General features: G+C 38.5%; 1 protein-coding gene across 1 annotated transcript in view; it reads right to left on the reverse strand.

The window, feature by feature from the left end:
* LOC131353853 (dynein heavy chain-like) overlaps positions 1–14,850 on the reverse strand; it is a 44,261-nt gene that overhangs the window by 4,381 nt on the left and 25,030 nt on the right. Inside the window, 1 exon segment of the mRNA XM_058390927.1 lies at positions 5,510–5,727. Within this exon segment, the coding sequence (XP_058246910.1) occupies positions 5,510–5,727 (218 nt within the window).

A 14,850-nucleotide genomic window follows, 5' to 3' on the forward strand; every position in this document is an offset into this window, starting at 1 on the left:
ATAAAAATCATTTATTTAAAATAATTATAAAATTTATTATTAAAGTAATAATTAAAATTGTATTTATTATTTTTTCTTTTTTCTTTAATTCTTTTTAAAATTTTATTTATTTATTTATTTATTTATTTATTTATTTTATTTATTTTATTTATTTAAAGAATTCTGGCCCTGAATTTTTGTCCAACCCAAATTTTTTTGTTGGGGTTAGGATAGGATTAGGGGTGTATTTATTTATTTTCTGAACACACAGAGCACTCACACTTGGTGTTAATTTGCAGTTCTCCTCACAGGCAGTAGAGGGCTTTTAAAAAAAAAATCACATACTGCCCCTTTAAGAAAACAGCCACAGTCAGAGAGCCAGGATTAACCTGGATTGGGAAAGAAGTATATTTCAGGAGTGTGTGCGCTCTCAGCATAATGCAAGATTTGCACAAGAAAAAGTCAGCTGGTGTAAAAGGCTGTTGAATTGCCAATCATAAGACCATGTTGACTCAGCGCCTCTTTAAGTTGCCTGAAAAGAAACTTACTGACCTTTCCATGAACCAGGCTTTTTTTCCCCCCTTAGACTTTTTTTTTGCGTCTCACTCATCGGCTTCGTCTTTTGATCGTTATGTAGAAGCGAGGTGTGAAGAGCAGCTTTGTTAGTTAAGACCGTGGGTCAGCCGAGCGAGGCCTGTTCTCCGGTCAGACCCGAGCGCCGGATTTGCGCTCAAATCCCGGATCAGCTGTGCTAATGGGATGGAGTCTGCTTACTATCTGCGGACGACTAATTACATTACTGGCCTGATAAACAGCTTGTACTTTGGCAAACTTTGTGCTTATGCTTTTCCTCCACAGACCTGCTCATAAATATTGATGGGGAAAAAATGAAGCATAATTTTCTCGTGTCCTTTAGAAGTCAAGGGTGTGTCTCTATTATTCAAAATCTTTTCATGATGATGTTTTTATTTATTTATTTATTTATTTAAAAAAAAAAAAAAAAAAAAAAAAACTTCCCGAGGAATTTCTAACGTAAATGTTAATAATTTAATGTTAATAATTCCCTGATAAATAAATCTTTTAACTATTAATTATTAATTATAAAGCAGCTAGAATATTTCTTTACGATTCTAAAAAGTTTAAATTTCTTCACATTTTAAGATGTAGGACACTGACAACTATCTTTTTAATGTAATATGGAAATATGCACTTATTGATTATTATTATTATTATTATTATTATTATTATTTGCAACAATAAAGACCATGTCTTATTTATGACCATGTCATAAAACGATAAAATAAATAATAATTTCTTTTTTTTTATCCTTAGTAACTGCCTGGTCAGTGTCACGGTGGATTATATAAAAAAAAACAAATAAAAAAAAAATGATAGATTATATATATATATAAGTTGTAGATGATGTGTAGCTTAGGTTGAGGTTGAGAAACCATCAGAGTCAGAATTATTATTTATTTTACAATAAATAAGTAGATAAATAAATACATTTTAGGCCACACCCACTTCAGGCTTAATGCAGCATTTGTGTTACCTCAGAAGTAGCTACAAAGTGGGGGAAAAAAAAAAACATGGCCGTCTCCCCGGTTGCAACAAGCTAGCTAGCTAACTGTTTTCTCCTTAAACAGTTCAAGATATAACAAAATAAACATGTCTATTCATCTAAATGAAATATACAGTATCAGTCATTTAAAGCTGATTTTCTGAGCAGCCATATTGGATTGATGTCACTAAAGTTTCAGAGATTTTTTTTTTTTCTTAGTCAGAGATACAGATACAGAGACAGATTTCTGGAGCATTGAACAAATAATACCAAAGTTAGAGTGGTTTATAATGATCTCAACTTGGTACGTAACTTATAGCACGTTATTAGAGCTTTATCGAGCATGACCAGAGTTTATAAAGAGCTTATAAGGATTCGCAACTTGTTTTGAAGATCAAAAAACTATTTATAGAGAGCTTTCAGAAACGGCTTACATGGAGAATCGACTTCTATTCCACTCTGATTGAATCTCTGGAAAAGATGAATCAAAAGAAAAAAACTCTGCAGCAGCAAGCTCCGGGAAAGAAAGAAAAAAACAGTTGCAGACATCCTGAATCCTGAGTAATGCTCCCAGGGCCGGCACGTCCACGTAAAGCTCTGAAGGCCAGTTCTATAAATCAAGGAGCTAAATTCCAGGAACAAATGGACGAGGGTGAGAAGAAAAGAAGTCCAGACATTGTACGCCCACATGTCCCCTCCCTGCTGCTCATCTCTGCATGCTTGACAGCTCAATAATCATCTCCAGCTGCTTCTCTGTTTGTCCCTTTACCTTGGCATGGACGTTCACACACACACATACGCTTGATTTCATAATGCATGAGCCGTTATGCACATCCTGTGTTTCGTGGGATGATACGTGGTGGGGATCTGCAGGGGCGCAACATGACTGACGGGAAAAGGCAGAAGCTCCACATATTAAGACATTCTCTTGTGAGAAGGCGGACAGGAAGCCAGATTCCTCGGTCAAGGAATGAAGCCGGTCCCGGTGGACACCTGTGAGGCATCTGAGCATCCATCATGAGAGTCTCTGAGGAGTTAAAGGCCTTTTCTGCAGCAATGGGATACAAGACGGAGGTGTATAATTCAAGAAGTGGAGGCTAAAGATTGAGTTCGGGGAACTATTTGTTTGTTGGTTGGTTTGTGCCTGAACCAATTGTACCGAGTTTGAGAGCTGTACCTCGAAACTTACCTTAAGGACCATACTTCAAAACCTAGTTAAAGTGTCCAACTTGGGCACTGTTCTAAGTAAAAGATACAAAACAAAAACTTTTGATGGTATCACCTCCGGGATGAGGAAAAGTACAGTTTATATCTTTATATCTGAGAGTATAGAAAGGTTTGAGACATATGAAATGAATCTTTAGCAAAACAATAGCCGTAAAAAAGAAGGTATCAAAGCTTCGTCTCAACCGAAATTGCCAAGATCGCCACCATTATCAGAGATGAGAATCTGTAACTAATCCGCTGCCGTATTTATCAATCTTTAAATAAAAAGTTGTGTAGAGATTTTCCAGATTCGCAGATTTTTGTTTGTATGTTGACAGATTATCGGTCACGAATTAAAAAACACAGCTGCTTTATATTTAATGAGGCCCAGGCAAACGTCGTAAAAGGTAACATCCATATAAGGCAAAGCTCACAGTGAGCTGAAAGCAACAAAATGGCCGCCGGTGATTCAGCAAAACAGCAGCTTCCTGTGTGTAAATCTGCACTCTTATTTCTCTTCATTAATATAAAATTAACAACATTTTCATTAGATTTGTGTGTGGAATTGAAACAATATACAATTAAAAATTTATACAAAATCTTAGCAGCTCATCAATGACACGATTTCAATCCACTCAACATTCAAAGAGATACACGAACTCCCGAGCTCTGTTAACTGGATTTTCTTCACGGACATTTTTTCCTGTGTAACTTAATTTGCTAAATGAGTCCTGTTACTGTTACTTTCCACGTAAAAAGGTGGGCATTTTATCCTTAAGATCATTTGCACGTCCTCTCCTGAGGGGGTTCGTAAAGAAGCGTCTGAGCCAGCAGGTCTCGGGTTGCCGTGTGGCCTTTTGTCCCTAAATCTGCTTCTAAAATTGTTGATACCTTGTTCTGTCAGAGAACAGAGGTACGCCTGATTACCCTGAATCACACTACGCTCGATTCAGTTCGCTCAAAACTTTTCCAAAAGAACGGCCCAAATTCACAGTGCATGAAATATGTGCATTTTATGGATGAGTGTTCTGTCAGTTTGGCTCAGCTCAGCAGTAGAGAGAGAGAGAGAGAGAGAGAGAGAGAGAGACAGGCTCGTTAGCGCCTTGCTTGTCTAGCTAAAGTCAGAAACCCAGCCCTCTCTCTCCGCTGTAATTTACATTTCTATACCGCTGCCACGCAAACTGTCACTCGCCATTACAGCGTTCGGTGCTGATCGGCCCTGCAAAGTCGGATGGAAAATTAACATACAACCACGCAGACAGACAGACACGGAGCAGCTCTGCGACATCCTCCACAACCCCGGAATAATAGGAAACTATTATTCTACATACCGGAACAACATATTACAAGCTTCTGGCTTTGGATTGATTAGTAAAAGTCTCCAGTGTTTATGTTTTATGAGACATCTTTTGTGTTACTGAACCATATTATCATACTGACTCAATTCCACTACAGAAATAATACACGATTTTTTTTTTAAAAAAAGAAAAACAATTCACATTTTTCAGACATACTGATTTTTGAATACCACACAATATTCTTATTATAATATTTATTATTTATACTATTGAAATAATAGTATTCAGTATATAATAATATTTATATATATAAATATAATAATATTAAATATCTATTTTCAGTTTTTTTCCTTTAGTTTATCTTTACCATTTTTCCTTATTTCATGATTATAATTTTTTAAAAATTTATTCTCAAAAGTCCTTTTTTACATGTAGTTCATGCTGTCTTTTTGTTCTGCACAATTCTTTTTTTATATTTATATTTTTTTTGTGGTTTTTCTTTTTCCATTCAATTAAGTTTTATTTGTATAGCTCTTTTAACAACAGACATTGTTGTAAATCAGTGTTACAGGAAAATATTATAATAAATTCAGGATATAAATGATAAATTTCCACAGGATAATATGTATCACACAATTTTTTTTATGATTTTTATAATATATTTTATAATATTATTTCATTTTTATATGCTTCAATTCTTTCCATTTCTTTCACAAAGACATATTAATCCCATGTGAACTGTATCTGATCTGAATTTCTGCTCAATTTTCAAATTCAGATTTATTAATTATATTTATTTCATTCATCAGTGTATTTTCCACACTTCTGCTAAAGAGGAAATTATGTATAATCAGGCAGAGAAATAACGGTGTTTACGTGCCTTAGAGCAGAACATGTTTTTTAGTCCAAACCCAAAATCCAGCACAAATGGCTGCATGAATTATGAGACACTGAAGCAAATGAGAAAACCAAATTGGTTAAAAACACAAACGATTGCAAACGACTTCCACAGAGTAGCGTGACCTCAGATATTTTTTTTTTGCTCCTTGTTTTTGTTGGACTAAACACAGATCGTTCACACAGATGATGATGATGATGATGATGATGATGACGGAGCCGATAAGAGGAGCAGTGGAAAATCACGACCCGGCTCAGTCTATTACACTCCTGTGTTTGATTGGAATGTCGAGTGTGTGGTTCTTGTCAGAGACTCCCAGCTCTGGAAACTAATAACTTTTGACGTTTTCATGCGTCTCTGGCCTATTCCTCCAGTGGACGTGGGATTAAACACAAGATTGTGGGATATTTTTCATTGGATCGGAAGCGTGCGTCGGTGCCGCTGTTGTATGTCGTTATTGACATATCTACAGTTCCAGCCGTTAACAGCTTTTCAACCTTCAGCTGGCCATTTCGTCTCTCGTCATAAATCAGCTCTCGGGGGTTAAATTGGGTTGATGAGATTTACAGCTTGGTAATCGAGATTCTTCTTCTTCTTCTTCTTCTTTTTTTCTGTTTCTGACGAAACCGTGGAGGACAACAGCTGCTGAAAGCTGCTCTCAGTGCCAGGAGTTTTATGGGGAGCAAAGCCGTGATGCTCAACCACAGCAGTCGAGACCACGTGGGACGACAGGAGAGGCTTTGGGAACGTTGGATTGTCTTTCCAGAGGCCGTGCAAAGCCAAATCTTAACAAAGTGGAAGGAATCTGAATGGATTTGACAAGCATGATCCCCATTTTATGTTGTGAAAACTCTTCAGCAAGGTAAAGCAATGGTGTTGAATAGGATGTAGATTGGGCAAGTGCAAGTCAAATTGTTCTCTTAGGTTCTCTAGGGGCCGAAATTCTTCAGCAAGAACTCAAGTTTGCGTTCGTAGAGGAAAAGATCTCACAGTGGGGTCTGGGGAAGCATAGCTAGGAGTGAAACGTATAAAATTGGTATATTTAGGATTATTTTTTGTGTATAATTATTAGCTGATATTATCAGCATCCCTTGGAATTTCATATGGAATTTCCTCACAAGAACCTTCCTTATGAGGACCAGGTGTAGTCTGTTGGACTGGACTAGAAACAGGTGGAATTCCTTTTACTATTTTCCACATACAAATCAACCTTGGCTACTAGTTACCTGTCACATTACCAAGGGGAAAAGGCCAGAAGGGGTCACCCTGTCCTTTGCTAGACTGCTAGATCTGAAAGGCTCCTTTAGATCTTACTGAAGTCTAATGGAGAGCTGTTTCCCAAAAGTGTTCTTTGAAGAAAATGAAATTTGTAATACCTCGATATCTAATGAGGATTATTATGTTGTTTTCACAGCTACATTTGCTCGATCCTTGGTTCTATTGAAAATGGTGGTCTGGAGCATGGTTCTAATGAACGATGGTGCGGTCAGGCATCAGGTGTTGAAGCAGTTATCTCGCAGCACTACATGCTGAGTAACTTGACTGGTACAGCTTGCCATGTTACTCTCTGGTTCAAGTTTTGTGCTGAGAAAAGGTTTTTATGGTTATTGAAGGACATGTTCATAGCTCTATAATTTGCTCACCTTTGAAGTAGATTGAAAAAATCTGTAAATGAGGAAGGCTCCTAGTTTCTTGACATGCCCTGCTTCCAAAAAACACTGTTCACCACTTGAGTGACGTATGTAATCTGATAATCATTCCAGTTTTATTTGACCCTGGGATTAGACATGCTGTGTATCCAGTGAATCTCCTTCGTTTGGGAGTCTTAAGATATTCTTTTCCCTAGGAGGGGAGGTCACAAAGGGTCACTCTGGCTTGCTTGGGGGTCATGCTGAGCCAGCATCCGTCCCATCCACACAAGCTGTTGAGGCGGTGTGTTCAAGGAGATCCGCTAGTATATTTGCATAGTGTCACGAATGTAGTTAGGAACATAGTGGAAAGAACAAATTTTTTCATCTTGAGATGTTGAAAATTGACTTCTGTAGGTCTTTGTAGACCAAAGTATCTGGTTCCTAAATGGTACACTGGTTTCTCCAGAGCAATTTCATTTGCAGTATTTGGCAGCCACCATTTATCAGAGTGATTATGTTTGTCTTGCTTAGAAAACAGATCAGTTGAGGGTTAAGGAGCAGCAGTGGCAGTTTGATGGTCCTGGTATTCAAACTCACCACCTTAACCACTGACCCAACACTGCAATTAAAACAGACTCTATACATGAGATGAAGTGTGTGCAGTACCCATCTAGGTGGCGCTGTTGTGCTATACAGGAAGATCCACCCAAGATATCGGAACCTGAACTCCAGATGCCCTTTTTCCAACATTTTCGAATGAACTTAAACTCCCACCGCCGGCGCTTAATGCAGCTATAAGCGCCATGACATATTTTAACAGTCATAAGGATTTGATGTGTGTGTAGGTGTGACAACACACACATCTCAATTCACTGCGTTTTATGACTCCAGGCAGAGCTGAGCTTTGGAAAGACTGGTATTCTTGTAGAGAAAACATTGTTTTGACATGATGACAGCTGTGATGCAGAAGTGCCTGCAGCAACTTCGCGCATCTCACCCAGACTTTACCCATGATAAGCAAAACAACACAAATTCTGAACCAGACTTTGGAGACTGTTAGGGGAAAAAACCCCACAAAAAACAAAGTAGCAAAACCTGGTTTAGTGCATAGAGTTATTTCATTAGAAGAATAAACAGAATATAATAGGAGAATAAAAGACATACTTTTTATAGTCATATTCTCTATATATTTGCATATATTTTATCTATCAAAGTTTTTAAAAAAATTTTTTTTTATGAACACCACGTCACACTTTTCAACCATTTGTATTTTTTAATATTTAAATGTCTGCAAAACCAGTAAGTTTTCTTTTATAAAATTTGTCTTATAAAGTTAATAAAGCAAGAAAAATACAGTAGCTTGACATTTTGCATATAAACTGCAAAGTACAAACTCCGTCCTGACACAGGAGACTCCCCCAATAAATGCTACCGTCATGGTTATGCCGAAAATCGGTGCTTGACTACATTACCCATCATCCCCAGCATGTCACATGTCACACTGAGCACTAGGTTCTGGTTTCTCCTTTGCCAAATCATTGTGAACCAGCTGTTACTCTAGTAACAATGACACATTACGTAATGACCTGAGGACATCACACTCAGCTAGCATCTTTAAACAGACACACTGAATTTGTTAAACATAATCTTTGCAGGAAGTTATCCTAGACATAGTACATCACATTTTTGGTGAAATATATCTACAGATTTCCTCCTTTTTTATTAAGGTCTGATTGCCAGACTTCCGACATGGTAGCGTCCAGTGCATTTTCTCAAAGGATAGCAGTCATGTGGTGGAATGAGTTGCTATTTAATTGTTTATTTAATCAAGGCAAAAATAGTTTTCAAAATTGCAATGGTGCCAAGGTCGTCGGAATTCTACTATTGAGATGCACAAACATTTATACGCTATTTATCTATTGGTACATTTGGACTAGACAGACCAGCTCAGACACTGAAGAAGAAATCGCCTGAACTCATGTAAATGTTAAAAGGTCAAGCACCAGCACTACATGCAAACACACCCACTGATCGGAATAACCATTTGATATTTACTTCCAGGCCAGACATGAACCTCTGAATATCAGGCACCTTTCTAATAAAGCCTCGATTTGAGGATATAATTCTGCCTTCTTCCATAAGCAACCTATATAGGAAAAAAGACCTATCATTAAGTTGCATTCACAGCTTCCCAGGACTGCCTCGTCCCCCCAAAAAAGCTTAAATAATGCTGCTTTCAGATGCTTGATTTTACTCAAATGCTTTCTGATTGCAATATTCATTAAGCTTTTCTTGCTGTGATATTTTCCAACTTTCCTTCTTGAGTGAGATCGATATTAAAAAGTGCTATTTGCGAAAGGAGAAAGGAGCATGAGGTGCCAAGCGCAGCAGATGGAATTAGTTTTTGCTCATCTGTGAATGTGTAAGGTCATCTCTTGGACTTAATCTGGAAGTGAGAAACTGAGGATGCTCGCCAGGATCACCTCGTTGTTCCATCTTAAAAAACAACATGGATGAGAAGAACAAGAGATATACTTTGTTTAGAGGCTAGGTGGGTGGATACTATTCATGAATCTTTGGTAAACGCTTTGTCCTGGTCAGGTTCATGGTAGATTTGGAGCTATCCTTAGAAACAGGGGCAGAAAGTACTATATTTGTTGGGAACAGAGCACCATACACACATAGGCTACCTTTTAGAAGTAGCCAAATGGGAGAGAATACCGTAGAACTGTGAGGAAACCCGTTGGGAGAGTATTCAAAACTCCTTACATCCTGACTTGAGTTCAGGATTGCACCCAAGTCCTTGGATCTATTTTTGGTAGATACTATTGTTTGTTAAACTGTGGTTGGATCCCTAACCCTAACCCTAACTCTGAATTCAGAGGCATTGCTGATGGTCCACTCCCCACCACCATGCTCAAAGGGTCTGGAAAAAAAGCCACTTTTCTGATAAACAGTACCCTTTAGACTTTAGACTCTGCCACAATGTGACCCCCCCCCCCTTCTTGTTGACCATTGTTGGATTCTAAACTTCTACAGTAAAGATGTTTCTGATGGTACCCTCCCCTCCACTATACTCCAAATGTCTAGGGAAAAAATATGCGTCTCTGATAAACAATACCAGCCCTCGCATAGTTAGTGCCCAAGGCAAGTTTCACCTTTTCACCCCACTCTACCTCATAGAAATAAAGGCCATGGTATAGGGTGTCTTCAGGTTTCAGCTGGATCTGGATCATATTGAAAAGGTCAGCTTGTTGCGGTTGGTCAGGTATTATTGCAACTCTTATTTGGTGTGGTATTGCTGGCAAATTTGTAGCTCCTACCCCCAGTGGTATTCAGCTAAACATATTGCTTATGACAGTCTGAATAGAACTGTCTATGATGGCTTATGTTTATGTTTCTGAGACAGGTTTCCCATATTTTGATTGATTCTGCTAAATAATTTTTCACTTACTTTCACATCCAGATCACTGTCCAGATTTGACAACCCCTAACTCCTTAGATGGCACCATAGCCAGCTACTTAAATCTGATGGAACAAAATAAATACATCATGTGGAACCTTGGTAGGAAGCTAGGATGGGACCACCAGACAAGTTGCTATGAAGAGGAGATAGAGGGCAATCATGGTACCTTGTAGTCGGGTACTCTGACTTGCCTGGAACTTGGGAAACCAAGAAATATCTAGCAAAGATATCAATTATTATTGTTCTGTGGGGCAAGTGGTGGGGAAGTGAGGTGCGGCCCGAAAGAATAGTTGCATTGTTATCAGCAGTGGAATTATTTGCCTGTGTGATATTAGTAGGCTGTTGAAGACCAGAGACAGAGACCCACTCTACTGCCTTTCAAATGGGAAGTTTATAAAAAGGTGTGTTTGTAAAAATCAAGCAAACAAAAACCAAAGACACTTTTGACACTATTATTATACACTCATTATTCCATCCCAACTAACCAGTGTGCTACATCATCTTATACTCTTAAATTAAAAAAAAAAGTACTAAACTCTACCTTTTTTGTTTTTGGGGTGTTGGTATTTATGTCTTGTGTACCTTTGATATGTAGTCTTTTAAATAGATTTAAGGTACATACTTGGATCATCATTACAATTTTACGTGAAGTCTGATTTTATATACACTATAATTCTATTCTTCTATATTATAGTCTTTTAAATACAGGAAAAGGCTATGTGTTTTTTTTTTTTTTTTTTTTTGGAAAATTCTGTTTAGTCAACATCCAATTAAATGCTTTCTACAACATATATACATCCCACCCCTGGAGGTGTGTCTTGCTCTATAGTAGTAGCTTGTTAGCTACAGTGGTAGGTTATTAGCAGTAAACGCTGTTCAATAGTGTATTTTTGGCTTTATGTCTTTTCTCTCACTATTTCTTGCAACCCCTATCATCACTTGCTGTCTCAGAAGGAAATACGTCAACACGCAGAAACAAATCAGATAATCAATAATCAAGAAGCCATAAAATACACTGAGATTCGCGAAGACTCCCCCCACCGAAGAAGAAAACTTTTCTGGCCTAAATGAAAAGTACAGATTCATAAATCCAGAATTTTAAATACACAGAACTATTAACAATCAACACAATAGATGATGTTTTCCCAATTATTACAACACAATTACAAGCTGATTATTATTGACCCGCGATATCAGCCGACCCTCGTATCTGGAACTGGTTCACACTGTAAGCGGTATTCAGCTCCTCATTAAGGAAGCATGCAATCACTTTCACCACACCGCATTTATTTTCTCTCTCCTCTCATAAAGATATTTTCCTCGCAGCTTGTTTCTGCAGCCCACACATCTCTATCCGAAAGGCGCGCGGCTTCGCGTCACTCCTTAGTTGACTTTTTCGACTTTTTCTTCCTGCCAACTCCTTTTCGCACGCTGGAAATTTGCATTAATTAGCCAGACTCGAAGAAGCCGCACGATTCTTGCGGCTAGATGACTGCCTTCCAAGCATCCCCCCCCATCCCTCCCTCCCTCCCTCCCTCCTCAGAGCCAAACACTGGAAGTAAATAAACACTGTCACCTCGGTTGGCGTCGAAATTGGGGAATTGAGTAGCACGAGTGTCAAGACTTCCAAAAAAGCAAAACAGCTGTTTTTTAAAACACTTTTAAACTGTCACACCACCAGAGCTTTAGGGCTCAAAGGTACCCATGATGCTTTGCAGGAAAATGCACACATGATGACTTTATTGTATGGCAATGGAATGATACACTTTTCCTCTTTCCTGGTTACACATTTAGATTTTACTGTTGTATAGAAACACAATGCCTCGGGGACAAAAACACAAACACACACACACACACACTCCTCTATGGGTTTTGTGTAGACTCCGCAACGGCTGAATTATTAACATGGCTTGCTTTTACAAATTATGTGCAACTCACGCAATTATCCTGCAGCAGACACACTATTCAAGCACTTCATTAGGCTGAGAGAGCTGCTGGAACCCGGGTTCATGCATGATGACCATGTTATAAAACACACTTTGCTGAAAAGAACGTGAATAATTATAATTACTACCTCGACGACATAAAAATAATAGAATATTCTAACCTCAAGATGAAATGAGATATAAACCAACGTGTCTCTCCATCGGCATGCCTTACTCCAAAACATGACAAAGCTTGCTGCTACAGGGAAATAAATTATTAATCACAGATTACAATTAACGATTGATTATTTTTCTACAACGATATTTCTCCATGTGCTTTAGTCCTCTTATTCCACAGCAGGTCTTTATCGATTAATGCTTTTTTACCAGAGGTTTCCTGCCTGTTTTTGTTGTGTCCACGTTCGGCACCATCATGCCTCACTCCACAGTGGTGCTTAATATGAAGCTTTAATTTTTAATTTTTAGTGTTTTATAAGTATTTCTGTTTGTCCCTAGCCTACCAGGGTCAAAGTATTAATAGAAAAGTTCCAAAAAACATGGAAAACGGTCCACAGAAATGTTTCTATTTTCAAAGTAAATGTTGATATCGAACCCATTCACTGCTGCTCAATCATAATTGATCAATGATCTGCTGATCAATCATAACGGATCAATGATCTGCCGATCCTCTTTAGTCAACGATTTTTTAGATGTAGCCAACCAGTGTTAGGATTCATACAGGGATAATCCCAAGGCTAAGAGATAACAAACCCTCCCATTTTATCTGGGCTTGGGTCCAGCACTGCATCCAGTGGCTGGGGTTTGGGCACTGGCTGGGAATCAAACCCGGGCCTTCCCCGTTGTAGGCATGAAACCTACCACTGAGCCACCACCATCCCACATTAGTAGCTGAGTTTATGGTCCTGAATTGATCGCCCCCTAGTGGCTGACTAGAAACTAGCTCTTTCTCAAATCATTCAGACGATTAGAATTTAAATTGAATTTCATTAATTTCATTTCAATGCGCCGGATGAGAAACTTTATTAGACCGAATCCTGCATGCGTACGCTTTCACCACACACACACACAAAAAAATAAACAATTATTATTTTTTTTGTAGAATCAGCCCCAAGCGTTATTATAACCTCCTGCTAATATCTCTAATGCAAAATTCAAGTAACGAGGGACGTCATTATCTAAATAATCCTCCCACGGAGCTCGCCTTACGATTCCTCATACTCATGAAAAAGCAAATCCGCATTTACACGGATCCTTGCTTGCTTAAGCATTCGATTGCAAAAGATTTCTAGGTCTAATAAAATGGCCGCTCAGAATAACGTTTGCAATAATGGCCTGCAAATAGAGGAAGGCTTTTTGGACATGCACAGTAGCAAAGTGAGCAAAAAAAACAACGTGAGAGAGAGAGAGAGAGACGGGAAAGGAAAGAAAAAAAATCGATACAGAGCTTAGAGAAGTAAATGTAGACAGGGAGAAGATGTGGAGATTACACGAGCTTTCCGTCTGCATCCGACGTCTCTGTCTGCCTTAGATATGCACAGTATGGGGATGATGTCATCAAAACAACAATTCTAGAGACCCCCGGATCACAACCCGGCAAATAGGAAGAACAAAACCCTCAGGCTTCTACTGCACAGTAAAATAATCAACATCAGGAGGGTGGAATGGAGCCGGATTACTGTTACAAGCTTATTATTTTCCAATACCTGCACTTCCTGAAGTGTTTTATTTCTCTAATACTATTATTATAGATTATTAAAGAACCATGTGTAGCTTTTATCCGTTTATAGCTACATTTAATAGTGTCAAATGTCTGGAAAATAACCATTACTTTAAAGCAGCTGTAAGCAATTTTTTCCATTTTTAAATATATATTTCTCTCATCTCTACATTTTCTAGTCAGACATTTGTATGAATTTGGACAAACACAGATCTGAAATTATGATAAATCTCAAACCCTGTCTCATTTGTTTCCCCAAACTAAAGAAAACGAAAAGAAAAGAAAACTTCTTCATTTTCTTACTCTCTCGCTCACATTCCCACATATTCTCCCAGACACACACACTCACCCACACTCACACACACACACACACACCATACCCAAAAGAACCATATTAAATTACCATTGTCTGACTTTGTATTTTATTTCTAAGTGATCCCATTACTTTGCAGCCTCTGAACAATTACAAACCCATCGAGCGCATTCACGGCCTCAAACGAACTGGAACCGGAGATGAGGCGCTCTTTTACGTCTCCTCTCTCTCCTCCTTCCGTCGTCTCTCTTTCGGCCTTTTGTTTTCTTCAGACTCCACACACGATTTTCCCTTTTTTTTTTTGCCCGGGTGAAAGTAGAAAAGCAGTACCCCCCCCCCCCCCCGCCCCCCCAAAAAAAACCCCGAGCCAAACCTCGATTACGATTATCATAGCACTGGCTAGGGCATGTGTAAGGATTACTGTAAGTTAAAAAAGTTAGAGTCAGGAAGTCAAAAGCAGGCCATCGTGAAGCTTTTGTTTACCAGTGCACTTTGGAAACTAGACTTTTAAATAATTCATGAATGATGTTTAAGTCTTTTTAGGAGCAGCATTTAAAAAAAATCAGTGTTAATGGAAACGCTGCTTTCCGAGAAAGAGAAAAGAGATTAATAGAAAGAAAAGGACAAGGGAAGGAAAGTGCACCTGCTCTTTAATCAACTCCAGGTCAATGTACAGAGGCTGGAAATACATCTGACCGATCATAGTTTGATATTCACCACCTTTTATGTTGCAATTTATTGGATTGTGTGTGTGTGTGTGTTTTTATTCCTGTTCTTCTCTGTGTGTGTGTGTGTGTGTTGTGTTTTGGATCGAGGCAGGGGTTCGGACACTGCC

Source organism: Hemibagrus wyckioides, linkage group LG06, assembly GCF_019097595.1.
Source record: "Hemibagrus wyckioides isolate EC202008001 linkage group LG06, SWU_Hwy_1.0, whole genome shotgun sequence".
NCBI classification, from domain to species: Eukaryota; Metazoa; Chordata; class Actinopteri; order Siluriformes; family Bagridae; genus Hemibagrus; species Hemibagrus wyckioides.